The sequence below is a fragment of the Microchirus variegatus genome (genome assembly GCF_963457635.1).
Source record: "Microchirus variegatus genome assembly, chromosome: 7".
NCBI lineage: Eukaryota > Metazoa > Chordata > Actinopteri > Pleuronectiformes > Soleidae > Microchirus > Microchirus variegatus.
The window spans coordinates 6,115,322-6,128,933 of NC_139808.1; the positions used below are offsets into that span (position 1 = coordinate 6,115,322).

General features: G+C 40.6%; 2 protein-coding genes across 3 annotated transcripts in view; one reads left to right on the forward strand and one right to left on the reverse strand.

Moving 5' to 3' along the window:
* Positions 1 to 7,045, reverse strand: part of slc12a5a (solute carrier family 12 member 5a) — a gene marked incomplete at both ends in the record, with an annotated part of 196,152 nt that extends 189,107 nt beyond the window's left edge. For both annotated transcript variants that reach the window (XM_083892741.1, XM_083892740.1), the window contains one exon: positions 6,877 to 7,045. In XM_083892741.1, coding sequence (XP_083748867.1) covers positions 6,877 to 7,045 — 169 coding nt within the window. The remainder of the gene's footprint in view (positions 1 to 6,876) is intronic.
* A 5,505-nt stretch (positions 7,046 to 12,550) lies between these two features.
* Positions 12,551 to 13,222, forward strand: nat8l2 (N-acetyltransferase 8-like 2; the record flags this gene model as incomplete). Its single annotated transcript, XM_083892738.1, has 1 exon — positions 12,551 to 13,222. One exon carries the CDS (start codon positions 12,551 to 12,553, stop codon positions 13,220 to 13,222), a length of 672 nt encoding a protein of 223 aa, XP_083748864.1.
* Positions 13,223 to 13,612: the final 390 nt, after the last annotated feature.

Sequence of the window (13,612 nt, forward strand, 5' to 3'; positions counted from 1 at the left end):
TGATCTTCATGACATCTATTCATCTAAAAACGGCTTTGACTGCAGCTCTGAACCAGGATGATAGTAAACAGAACAGTTCCCAATACTATTTAAAAACAACCTGTCATTCTTTCATCCGTTAAGAGAACTAACTGTTGGTGAAATTGGTTCTGTAAACATAAAGTGCCAAAGTTTCCTATTTGCACTTGTGTTTAACACAATAAAAAAAAAAAAGATTTTGAAACCCTAGACTGACCCAAGAGTGCTTCAGAGTCGCCCTCTTGACATTGCGCAGTGTCAGGGACTTGTAATGGTAATAGTGATGGAGAAGGTTTGCCGAGCTGACAGAACCTTTGGACTGTGGAGAGAAGTGGGCTGTGGAACAAATTCCAGTGAAGCTGCCATTTCCCCTCCCGCCGCACCTCGTACCACTGCCAGCCAGCCAGCCAAAAAAAAAACAAACATTAAGATTCAAAACACAAATTTCAAAGTCGGAGCACATCATTAACAGTGATTCAGTTCCTGGCTTTATATACTGCATCCTCCCTTTTTCATTTTTACCTTTCCAAAACCCAGTCTACGCCCCAAATTCAGACAGAGAGAGGACGAGCACAGCAGTCCTGAGGGACAGGAGAGCCTGCTTGCTATTATTCCTGAATACCAGCCCAGCCCCATGGGGATCCATGACCTGCATCTCTGGCCTGCTGCTCTCTGCCTCAATTGCCTCAGTAGGTGGAGCATGTAACAAAATAACACACACACAGCACAATGCCAGAGCTTAGCTCTTACATTGTGATGTGCAGTGATGAGTCCTGGCCGAACCTGCGTCTGATTAATTTTCATACTGACCTAGAAAAAGTAATTGTGTCCATAGTCTAGCTGCTTTTTCCTATATTTACAAAAAATAGAGTGGACATATTAGGCATATTTCTGTGAGGAATGCGACAGCAGGACCTTGTTATTCAACAGTGTTTGCCCCCCTAGTCCAAACTCCCCAACAGGTTTGGCCCTTAAATGAAGAGGAGTCCCGAGAGTCTTGGCTCACACAGACCCTGATGGCCTTGAGCCGAGAGAAAAGGGGGGGTGGGGGGGGCAGACCACACAGACTAATAAGTACATTCAGAATGATTGATTTAACCAAGTACAACATCAGGATACACAGACAGAGAAATCCTTCAGAATTTACACGATTTAATCTACACATTATTTTATTGATTAGTTTTTTCGGTCAATCAGAAATTCTCTGCAATCGTTTGTCCAACATCATTTTAATCAAGGACCGTAAAGAATATTTTCAATACATTTACAGTTTTTGTTTGCCCTTAGATCAATGCTGCCTGAGGAGATGGAGGCAGATGTTCCACACATTCAATTGACTAATTGACTACTCTCTGTTTATCTTTTTGATAGTTTGATTGTATGACTTGTTTATTTGTGTTGCTTTTTCATATTTCCTACAGTATTTTATTGTATGTTTTATTGTTTGTTCTTAGGTCACACGTTTGTATGTTGTATTTGTTGTATTTATTTATCTCTGATGTACAGCACTTTGTTTCAGCCGTTGTTGTTTTAAAGTGCTTTGTGAATAAAGTTGGATTGAATTTTTTCACAAAACAAGGAAATAAAATGTGGAACACATTCAAAATACACCTGACCTGGGTCTATAGAGCATTTCTGCACAGGACTGGAGAGCCTGAGGTGAAGAGTCATGTGGAATATTAATTATGGTGACAGACATAACTGAAATCTCTGTTGTAAAAGGATGTGGATCAGCCTCCGCAGTGGCCGTGCAAGTTGCTTGATCTGAGGACCTGCAATGGACGTGTAATTGTCATGAAGGAAAAATGAGCTACCTCTCCACGTGATGTTTTTTTTCCACTCCTCCTATCTCCACGTTTTACCCCACGTTAGAGTCATTTAGGTCTGCCCTGCAGCTTGCATGCCTGCATGTGAGGAAGATTTTGTCACTTTCTATCACTTGGTCTCAAACCCCCCACACCACAAACACACAGACAAACCTCCCCCCTGCTTGCAGACAACTTACATAAGAGCGCAAGGATTTCTAGGCTACAGGAGATTTACCCCCCCCCCCCCCTCCCTTCTTTTTTCCTCCTCTCTCCCTCTTGCTAATCTTCTCCCCAGTTTCACACTCGGCAGCAAACGCACTTTCTTATCGCTTGCTTAAAACACACCTTCCATCACACGCATAACACAGACTGTTGTGTAATTCGCTGGCTTCCTGATCTCTCTTCTCATATCAGGTTTTTTTTCTTTCCTGCCACATGATTCTGACTTAAACAGAATACATGTATGCAGAGGTTGGCGGTGGCGATTAAGAGAGAGAGCAAAACTGCCCCCTGTTGTCGCAGCAGAGAAACACACCTGCCCGCATCACTGCAGAGCAATTAATTTCAGACATCCCCCCTTCTTTCCTCATTCATGTTTTCTGAAACACACATTGTGTACATGCTTATACACGCCACAGTTAATAAAATACTGTTGCACACTCATATTATTTATTTATTTCCTTTTCATTGAGACGTTGTACGGTTTTGACCACGATACCTTAAGTGCTGCACAGCAGCGGCACACAGGCATACATTATGTCTCGCGTGTCTATCATTAAAACATTACATTGGCTGCCCTCTGCTGTCTGGTCAATGTCACCGCACCTCTCCGCTGAACCCACACACCGTCCCCCGAAGAAGCCTCTGACCATTTTGATTCCATTTACACGGAACCTTTTGAAAATTAGATAGAGACCGGACATACATGGATAATGGCATATGAGCTGTATCGATCGGTGCTGTATTGATGCTTCGCCCTTTGACAGAATGAGGAATAACAGGGTGAGCGATGGCAGACGAGCTATGGCATTTAATGGTTAGCTAAATTACAAATCAATGGTACTTTTGAGGGGGAAAAAATGCAGCCATTTAATGACATTACTGCAGGAGTAGGACAGATGGGCAGGGAGACAGAAAAAGGTAAGTGGAAGGTTAAAGATATCTCCCAGGTCCACTTGTGTAAACAATTTAGACCTTAGATGTTGTTTTGGCAATTACTGGAAAAGAAACTCAGATTATTAAAATGGCAATGGATGTTTTCTACTAATGGGTATTGATCAAACTGTGACTTTGGAAAACAGGCAGCAGCATATTTGGATCCTACAGCTACAGCTGAATACATGCATTTATACATAGTGTGGGACTGGGACCCAGGTGTTAGACAACAGCATTATTACAACTGGGATACCTGGTGAAAAAGAGGGACCAGGTGCTGAGAATACAAACCTTCAACAACTGCACACAGATGCATCATTTCAAAACAAAATACCTGTATTCATTACGTCCCTGTAGCTCTGCATTGCTGTTCTGTTGTCCCTGATGTGAAGAGACAGTGGAGCCAGTCATGTGTTAAAGATTACAAAATCCAGTCTGTAACTGACAATCTTCCTTGTTCAAATTCCCTCGACCAGCCTTGAGAACAACTCAAGAAACTCTCCTGGTTTACATCAGGTGAAGCAGCCTTCATGGCCTCAACAAACAGGCAAAGATTTGAATGGATAACAAAACGTTCCTAATAGCAGCCTATAATTACACAGCCTATTCTATTGCATCCTGAAGGTTTGTTTGTTTCGCCGTGTGCACAACAATAGAAGGCAAAGGCAAAATTACAAACATTTGTATTTTGGAGGACATTCATTTTGCAGTACCAATCACGAGACATTGTTGCAAAGGTGGTTCAAATTAGACTGCATCTAACCTTGCCAATTAGTTGCATGTGCCCATTATATAAGAGCTCTCACATTCAGCTAAGTTAGGCATGCACCAACATCACAAGACAGCAATAACCATTTACTTTGAATAATAGGAGTTATCAAAACAAGGCAAATCCAGTATTTTATAATAACACAGTTTTGTGTTGTGTCCAAAGGCCAAAACATTTAAATGTGGTGGTTTTAAATCTTGCAGAAATGTGTTCTCAATAATACACACTTTCATTTAAAATAGTTACTGTAATCCCTTTTGAAAACACTGACAGGGCGTGGTTGCCAGTTTTTCTGGGGGAAAAAATACAGAAATTAGATGCTGCACTTATACCGGGCAGTACAAAATTTGTATGTATTTAATACATAACTGCCCTACTGTATGCGTTTTATTTTTATAAAACATTTAACCTATTAGGTTAGTTTTAATGTGTCAGCAACATGCAGAGATGAAACGTGACAAAAGGCGACATTAACACAAGTTAATAAGTGGATGCAAGGGATAGAGAGAGAGAGAGCGCATCAGCTAATCTTGGTTGATATGTTTCCCGGTAGAAAACAGCTGCAGACTGACAACAACCTTCTCTCTGCTTTTAATGGTCTATTTCTCCTCCTCTGGTCGAGACACTTTTGAGGGGGTAGTGAGACATTTCAGGTTCATTATCGTTCAAAATCTCTGATGCTTAGCAGCTCACTGCCCCGCTGGCTCCGCTAGCATCCCGTATGTCGAAATGCTAGGGCTGCATTACTGGGCGGTCACCAAAACATAATGACTGCACCATTGTAATCAGGGAAGCTCAGTCTCTACTAACCCACCATGGTCAATTTATGTCTTAATATAATATATTTCTTACATATAGCACCTTTAAAGCCCCTGTGCCGTCTCATTTGTAACACCTTGTCAGTACCTGAACACCGCTGCAGCCCATTCCAGTGAGCCCCACAGATCCAAGTAAGATATATAATGTATATCTCTTCACACCACTGCAATGTCAAAGGCAGAGTCGCCACTTGGCAGCCAGGAGAGAATATTCTGCAGCCGGTCATCAACCCCGCTGGCTGGCAGAGCGGATGAAGCTCACACCTCCAACTGGATCAATAGAAACAGGATCATGAGTCCAGGCCAAGTGGGAATAATTTAAATACTGCTCCTTTTCCGCCAGCTAAAATAAGACCAAAGAGTTCCATGGTAAACACTGGAATTATTACACAGCAGGAAAATGGCAAAAATAGCATAATTACATAGACGGATACAGACTCGCATACAAACGCGTCCTACATGGCCTTTTCAGGAATCGGTTTCAGTCTCCAAGAAGACGACTGGTCCCGACAAGGTCAGCGTTTATGCCAGAAAAGGTCATAAAGAGGCAACAAATACAAGTACAGAGAGAGAGAGAGAGAGAGAGAGAGAGAGAGATCCTCTACAGTTTGATCTGCTGCTAGCTGCACCTCAGATATACACTTCAAATTTACAGCAGCAATAAGAAATCTCTTATCTCTTCATCGATGGTTCATTTTTTGCTCTCCAACGTCAAGAAACAGAAAAAAAGAGAAGATAAAATATCACACCATGAAAGAAAAGCATTGATTTCATGGTGGTACTTGCTCAGTCCTTTTTACTTCACTGCAAAACCATTAGTGAGACAACTCTCTTGAATCATCACCATAGCAACCAGGAAGGTGGATGCAGAGACACCTGTATCCAAAAGCCTGCAGCCCAACAGGAGTAAATCATATATGGGGGGGGGGGGGGGGGGTTCCTTCAATAAAGCATCTATTAAGGGGGGTTAGATTTTGTTCCTGTGCTGACCCAGAACCAGCCACCTCTTCATTCAGAGGACGGTTTGACACACACAAAGGGTATTGAAGTGGAGAGACACACGGAGCGGATATTCATATATGATTTAAACCTCAGAGGTCCTTCAGTTGCCACGTGTAGCACCGACTACTGCTGGACTGAAAATGCAAAGCTTTCATTCCTTACCTAAGTGGCTGGCTGGCTTATAAGAAATCTGTCAGCATAAACTGAATCTGGGCCCAAGAAGAATAGGGGATGGAGTCGTTCACTTCAGATTAAGGCCGGACATTAAAAAGGTAATAAAATGTCATTTGTGACATATTTTAAAGGTTTGATCATTGACTAAATGCCTACTAAAAGACTACAGTCGTTGGTAGACGTCAGAGCAAAGCATATAAAAACAAGAAGCGGATATAATAGGGGGATTTGTGAGAATCGAGGGAGGCATGCCATTTAACTAAAATGCTATTAATGCTGCAGCCAAATCACAGGATGAAATGCAACATTTCATTCCCAGATGAATCTTTATTTGCACTTAGCGTTTGCACTGTGACTAATATTAAGCACAGGGGGCGTAATGATTCTCCAAATCCATTATGTTCAGAATTCAGGTGTTTTTTTTACTGGTTAATAATCGATAAATTAATCAATAAATTAATCAGCACGATACAAATAAGGGCAAGAGATGAAATCTGTGCTAGAAAACTACCATTACTATTCTGTGACACCAAATATTCTACTAAATTCAAATCAGTGACTGGACTCATCTGTTTATCATTCAGCTCCTTTAATGTGAATGGTTTCTGATTTATTTGCTCCATTCAACAAAGAAATCATGAGTAACTTTGGCATTAGGACAAAACATGAGGATGTTGTTATTCTGACATGGTGATATTCAACGATACGGCTTGTGCTCCTGGAATCATGCAGTCTGATGACTCGAGTCACAAAAAGTTTGACGAATATGGGAGTAAATAAAGGAAAGAAATGAAATAAACTGCATGTCTGAATGCATTCAACAGTAAGAGCAGCATGTCTTACCAAAGCAAAACATCTCCCCCTGCGCATGTGAGAAGTGTTTTTACAGATAGTGCACCTGTTACAACACAAATGTGTATATATATATTAAATATGTCATTTTTTTATTGAATGTAGACTCTGTGTTGCATCAGTCTTCTGTGACATTGTGGACTTATTAAGAATTCAAGTCACACACATTGTGTCCGTAGACAGTGTGTTGTCACAGAGTGCTGCTAGCATCTATAGCTCATGGCTAACAAACAGCGGTACAAATGAATGAAGTGTCGGCGTGTCTGGCTGCGTGTCTTACCTTTCAACACCACGACCACCTCGGCACCGGCAGCGTCCTCCTCGACCTCTGCCCCGCCGCCGCTGGCCGAGGGCTCGTCCCCCTCAAAGAGCTGGTTCACCTCCCCCTGGATGTCGGAGGGGCGCCGTTCGCCGTCGCTCTTGGAGACGGTGAACCTCCTCTGGCTCATGGTTGTCGCCGGTGAGAGACAAGGGACGGACAGGTCGTCTTGACAGAGGCCGGGGGAAAAAAACGCTCTCGCTTCCACGCTTGATGACGGCTTCCCTCCCCCACTTCTTCACCGCGAGTTTACCGCCGACCAACTCGGTCCAGACCTCGCCACGGCTCTCTGTAGAGTAATTAGACGTGTAATGCAGATTGGACCATCACCAACCTCACATCAACCGGTGTCTGTGTGCCGCTGCCGCCGCACGCTCACTGGGTCCTAAAGCCGAGCGCCGCCGTTCAGTGTCGCGCTCTAAACCGTAAACACACGCTGTTAAACATGGAAAAATAACACCTTTACCTTGCACGATAGAAACTGTTGTGCTAATAAATTAAACGTAACCTCGTGATTTGTTTGTTTGTTTCTTTAAACGTAGCATTACACAGCATAAAAACATACCTCGCCACGTTTCCTGAGTCGGCGTTGCCAGGCAACCAGAGGATAAGCCAATCTCTGCAGCAAGTCACTGTATCAGACAGGAGCAGTTTATATTTAGTAAGTTAGTTATTATATTAATAAGAATATTATATTATTTATATATACACATATATATTGATATACACACATAGATATATACATATACACACACACACACACACATATATGTGTATGTATGTATATATATATACACATATATATATATACATACATACACATATACATATATATATGTATACAGATTTTGAGGTCTTCAGGACAGGGGGTATGGGACAGACAAATGCAATGATTAATGTATGCATGGCCTGGACATAAAATCGAAAAAAAATTACGACTATAATACTAAATATTACAACTAAAAGCAGGGGGTTAAGAGGTTATACTATACAATGCACATGGACATGTATTGTTTTGTATCGCTCACAAAGTAGTATCTGTGCTCCAGTTCCGGTGTTGGTTAGTAGCATATACAGAGAGGTGTGGTTTCTCATTTTGGCCACAAGGTGGAGTATTCACTAAAGTGAGCACAGATCAGGAGTGAACGAGGCAAACGCGTGTACGAAAACAGTTTCCTCCTGGTTCCATATCGATCGCTGCACGTCAGAGAAATTTTTTATATTATATATTTTTTTCCAGAGTGAGTGTACAATGTGTGGCGGGAGCATGTGACAAGACCGAAAAGGGTGACTGTCCCTGTTTTTAACGCGTCCTAATTTCATTGTGACTAGTCATTCTTAAGAGTCAAAACAACAGTTTCAGTTTTGACTCTTAAGAATGATGTTGCAGATCGGTAGTGAATATCTTGTCTAGCGATTAAATATTAAAAACACTTGCCATAGTCACAGATTTCTTTGCTACATATAACACAAATCATTAAAACCGACATTTGACAACAACAACATTTCCAGGTTTGGGAAACAATGAGCAATATTTTCTGGACCAAGCAAATACAGTAGATAAAATTATTGACTGGTGAATTGATTAGAAAAAAACAAAAAAACAACCAGCCTCTTTTGCCACAAAAGCATCATCACACAACCACGATGTCAGTCACCTCTTCTTCCCGTCAGAGTCATGATGCACAGGACGCTGAGACTGGAAGGGTCATCTCCTCGTGCCTCTTTCCATCTTCGTTCTCCACACAGATCACCAGCGATGGCAGCAGCAGCAGCTCTCCTTTGAAACAAGCTACTCTGACTTCTTTGTCAGTTGTCCCAAACCTGCTTAACATCATGTACATCTGTGCCTCACTTTGGTGTTTTACAGATAGTTTTTTTTAAGTGTTTTATTTGAGTGCTGGGTATTTTCCTGCACTGATGTGTGGAGCATTAGCTGGCTGTGATTCATCCCTTCATCTACTGTACCTGGGGCTGAGACAGTCAGGGGGAAAAAGGATCAGAAATATTAGCATTGCATGTGTAGCTGCTTATATTGCTGCTGGTGTTAATGGTACTGTAATACTGTACAAAGAACTATTTGATTAGCGGTTTTTAAAACAATGCTACGGAAAATAAAACCTAAAAAATACAATTAAATAAAATAAGCAAGATGAAATTAAATAGCAAAAGTAATACATCTCATTTAAAGGCACATTTAAACCAATGAACTGAACTGCTGTGACCTGACAAAATGGCTGCCAATTCAGATAACAGAGCTCCAACTGATGCAACATTTAGAAAAAGGAAAATATTAGCCACTGCTGGCTCAAATATTTGTAGTTGGTACAAAGTATAGGTCACAATAAGCCAAGGCTAATATTGAGCTAATAATTAAGCCAACAGTGATACAATTCAGATTACATTAAGCCAAAGCTGTAATTGAGCGTATAAGCAAACAATAAGCCTAAATTGAGCCTTAATGTTAGCCATTTGCTCAATTTCATCTTTTGCTTGAGCTGCGTTTCATTATGGAAGCTCAATTTTGGCTTAGCGTTTGCTTAAAAATTAGCCTTAGCCTAATGTAAGCCACACTGTGCCTCATAGCGCCTCATGAACTTTAACTGACATGCCAAATATGAGGCACAGTGTGGCTTACAGTATGCTAAGGCTAATTAACACTAAGCCAAAATTGAGCCAACTATGAGGCACATGAAATTGAGCAAATAGCTAACATTAAGGCTGAATTGAGCGGACAATGAGGCACAGGTTGAATATTGAGGTGAGGCTAATTTTGAGCAACTAATTAAGCTAACATTAAGCCAAACATTTAATTTACAACGACACATAGTTTGAACCAAAGCTGAAATTGAGCTAAGATTAAGGCAGAGTTGAGTTTACAGTGAAGGACTAAAAATTGAGCATATAATTCAGTAAACGGAGTCAAGATACCTTGACAAAAGTTACTCACCGCTCTGAACGGGCCACCAATCAGGAACACGTCAAACACGCCATCTTGAAACCACTCGCGGCGACTTTTATACACGAGCTGATGCACGGGACCACCTTTCCGGAGTCTGACGTCACGACGCGGTAGTTTTCTTCTTCTCTTCAAAGTAAGAGAGCAGGGGTGATGTATGTCACCAATCAATCAGTCTCCTCTGCATGCTATATCAACGGTGTCTTTTATTCTGAAAATTACTGTTTTAGCGTAAAAATAATAGTAATTAATTAATTAATTAATTAATTAATTAATTAATTAAATAAATAAATAGCAACTTATATATATTAAATATACATATATATATATATATAATTACATATTTGTATACATACATGTATATATATCTGTATGTATATATATTATTATATATGTGTGTGTGTGTGTGTGTAATAACAAATTTGAATAAATACATGCATGTATACAATAATATATATATATATATATATATATATATACACATATGTGTGTGTGTGTGTGTGTGTGTGTGTGTGTGTAATTACATATTTGTATAAATACACACATATATACAACAATATATATGTGTGTGTGTGTGTAATTACATATTTGTATAAATACATGCATGAATACAATAATATATATATATATATATATATATATATATATATATATATATATATATATATATATATATATATATATATATATATATATATATATATATACACACGTGTGTGTGTGTGTGTAATTACATATTTGTATAAATACATGCATATATACAACAATAGATATGTGTGTGTGTGTGTAATTACATATTTGTATAAATACATGCATATATACAATAATATAACTATATTTACAGGTTTTGATATAGTGGATGATTTGTAAGACTTGAGTGGGGGGGGAAAAAGACTTGGCCTTTAAGCGAGATAATCACTCTCCGACAGCAGGTGGCGCAATTCGACTGCATTTCAACAACAATAGAGCACGGCCGTGAAGCTGGGGGGCAGCGGTTTGTATTGTTCTCCTGCTACATAAAAAACAGCGAGTTAAAATATGACTTTAAAAAGTCACTTTTCTCCTGAACTTCGACTCGACTGTAAACTAATGTGAAGTCTAAAGGTCAGCTCGTGTCTGTGGCGACATCCTCTCGGTTTTTTTTCAGCGTTCGAGGTTTCGCTTCAACCCTCGTCTTCTCGGACTCTGCTCGCCGTCTGCAAGGAGGACAGATTTCTTAAAAAAGGAGTCCGATTAAAGTAAGGAAACGTGCCGATTTATCGTGAACATGTTAAGGCAGATGCATTTTTTACTGTCTGCGGGTCAGATTATCAAAGTGAACAAGTTGTCTGTTTTTACTGATAATGTGTAATCTTCTTCTTAATCTTTGATGAAATCATTAACCCGTTCCTGGTTTATGACTTGACTTCTGCTGCAGGACATCTGCAGATCTCAAGAAAGTGTGTGTGCAAGTGTTTCCTTATAAATCCAAATCATCATGTTAATCTAGAGATGATCATTTCAATGCATGTACTCATGGCTTAACCTTAAAACAAGGTAAAGATAAAAACACAGAAATGACCATTATAGTGAGTCTGTACTGCCATTACAGACCCAAACCTAGATATGCATGTTTGTTTAAGAGTATAGTTATGGAAACTTAATATTACGTTTCCAAAACTATGCTAAAGTTTATATTTAACTTTGGTGATCGTTATACTTTAACAAAGTCTTCCATTTTGCACAGACATGTGTCAATATGTGTTTACATGCACTCTAAAAACCTGATTATTATTGTTTATGTAGTTATCTGGTTATTCAAGTGCTCGTGTAAACGGGAATTAATCGATATTCATTTTTGGTTTATTGCCGTTATCGTTTTTTTTTTTTTAAAAACCTGTGTTTCTGTCAATATTCTGATTTCTTCGAGATATGCATACACCTTAAACGGTTTATTCCAGTTACCCGATCATTGCCAGTAATCGTTTTGTTCAGTGTGCATGTAAAAGCACTCACTCAGAGTGTATTTTTATACATGTTTTTGAAGCAGGAGCGTGCTACGCAAATGAGGAGGAAAGAAATGTCAATGATTCCAGGCAAGATCAAGAAATAATGGAGTAATCTTTGCAAATTTGCAGATTTATTATGAATATTGTGCCAATTTAAGGGTAATTTCTTAAACAGCTAGCGCTCAAGTTAATTGCATAGAGTATGCAGAACAACTTCTTTCGGCCTCGTCTGAACGTTACAATGCACTGTCTTTATAGGGTCAAACATTAACTCACACACACTCACACACACACAGGTTCGTGCAGCTACCCTTCCCTTTATTTTGACAATCTAAACAATGTGTTATCCCAAACCTTAACCATAACCAATGAATGACGTACCCTAACCACAATTCAAATCCTAGCCCTGAACTAAACCACTTCCTCAGAGTTGAGGTTCTGCCTCATTAGGACCAGAGTTCGGTCTCCATGAGGACGACTGGTCCTGACAAGGTCAGTGTTTATGCCAGAAAAGGTCCTAATGAGGTGAAAAGCACAAAGTCACACACACTAAGACATTAGACACCTGTAGGAACGTAAAGACACTATCGTAAGCTCGAAGAAACTGGAAATTTGTAATCATTTTTTTTGATATTTAGTAATAAAACAGACTGTTTTTTTTTTAAATTTTCTTCCAGTTCCAGTGGTCATGCAGCTGGTGATCCGTCGGTACCGTCCGTCAGACAGGGACACGGTGTGTGCTCTGTTCAGTGTCGGCATCCAGGAGCACATCACTCCGTGCTTTCGCAACCGCATGGCCACTCCCTTCGGCCTCGCCGTCACCGCGGCTCTGTGCGTCGCCGGTTACCTCCTCGGCTCTGCGCCAGGAGCTGCCGCGTCGGCGGCGGCGTGGATGGGCCTCGTCTACTACTGCTGCCACGGGATCTATTCAGGCTTTGTTAAGGAGAGACTCCTGACAGACATGCAGGACATCTCTGGGAACTACCTGAGCAGACCGGGCGATGATTTCTGGGTGGCTGAAGCTGAGTTCGACGGGAGGGCGCAGATCCTGGGTATGGTGGCCGTGAAGGCCAGACAGAGTGGGAAAGAAACGTACGGCGAACTGATGAGAATGATAATCTCGCCGCTGTGCAGGCGGATGGGGCTGGGCTTCAGACTGGCTCAGACTGTTGTCGACCACTGTAAGGAGCAAGGCTTCTCCAAGGTGGTGCTGGAGACGAGCAACACCCAGGCGGCTGCTGTGGGACTGTATGAGAAACTGGGGTTCTGCCATGGACACTGTCCCTCTAAACCAGAGTTCCCATCATGGATTGTAATGCTGGCCAATGTCAAGGTTTTAAGAATGGAAAAACAACTGTAAGCTTAAAAATCACACGATTTTACCAGTAGATAAAGCTGTCACGTCAACAATAATGCACTGAAATCAATGAATGCACTGGACAGGGATTTCTTTGATTTCAAGCATGACATTGCTGCTTTTTTTTTTGATTTGACATGATAAAATCCTCCTAATATGTCACAGAGACTCAGGAATAATGTTCATATAACAAACTGAACTCACCAACAGCAACAGTACAGACAAAATATTTGCATTAAAAAAAATCTTTTGCAGACTGCAAATCATGTTTATGTTTTGAAATCATGTTTTGGCATGTGGCGCCACCTACCGCCGTCTACCAATCGTTGCAGTCAGTAGAGTCTCAGCGGCCGCGCAACCACAGGTTGCCAGTTACGTCAGGAAAACGAAACC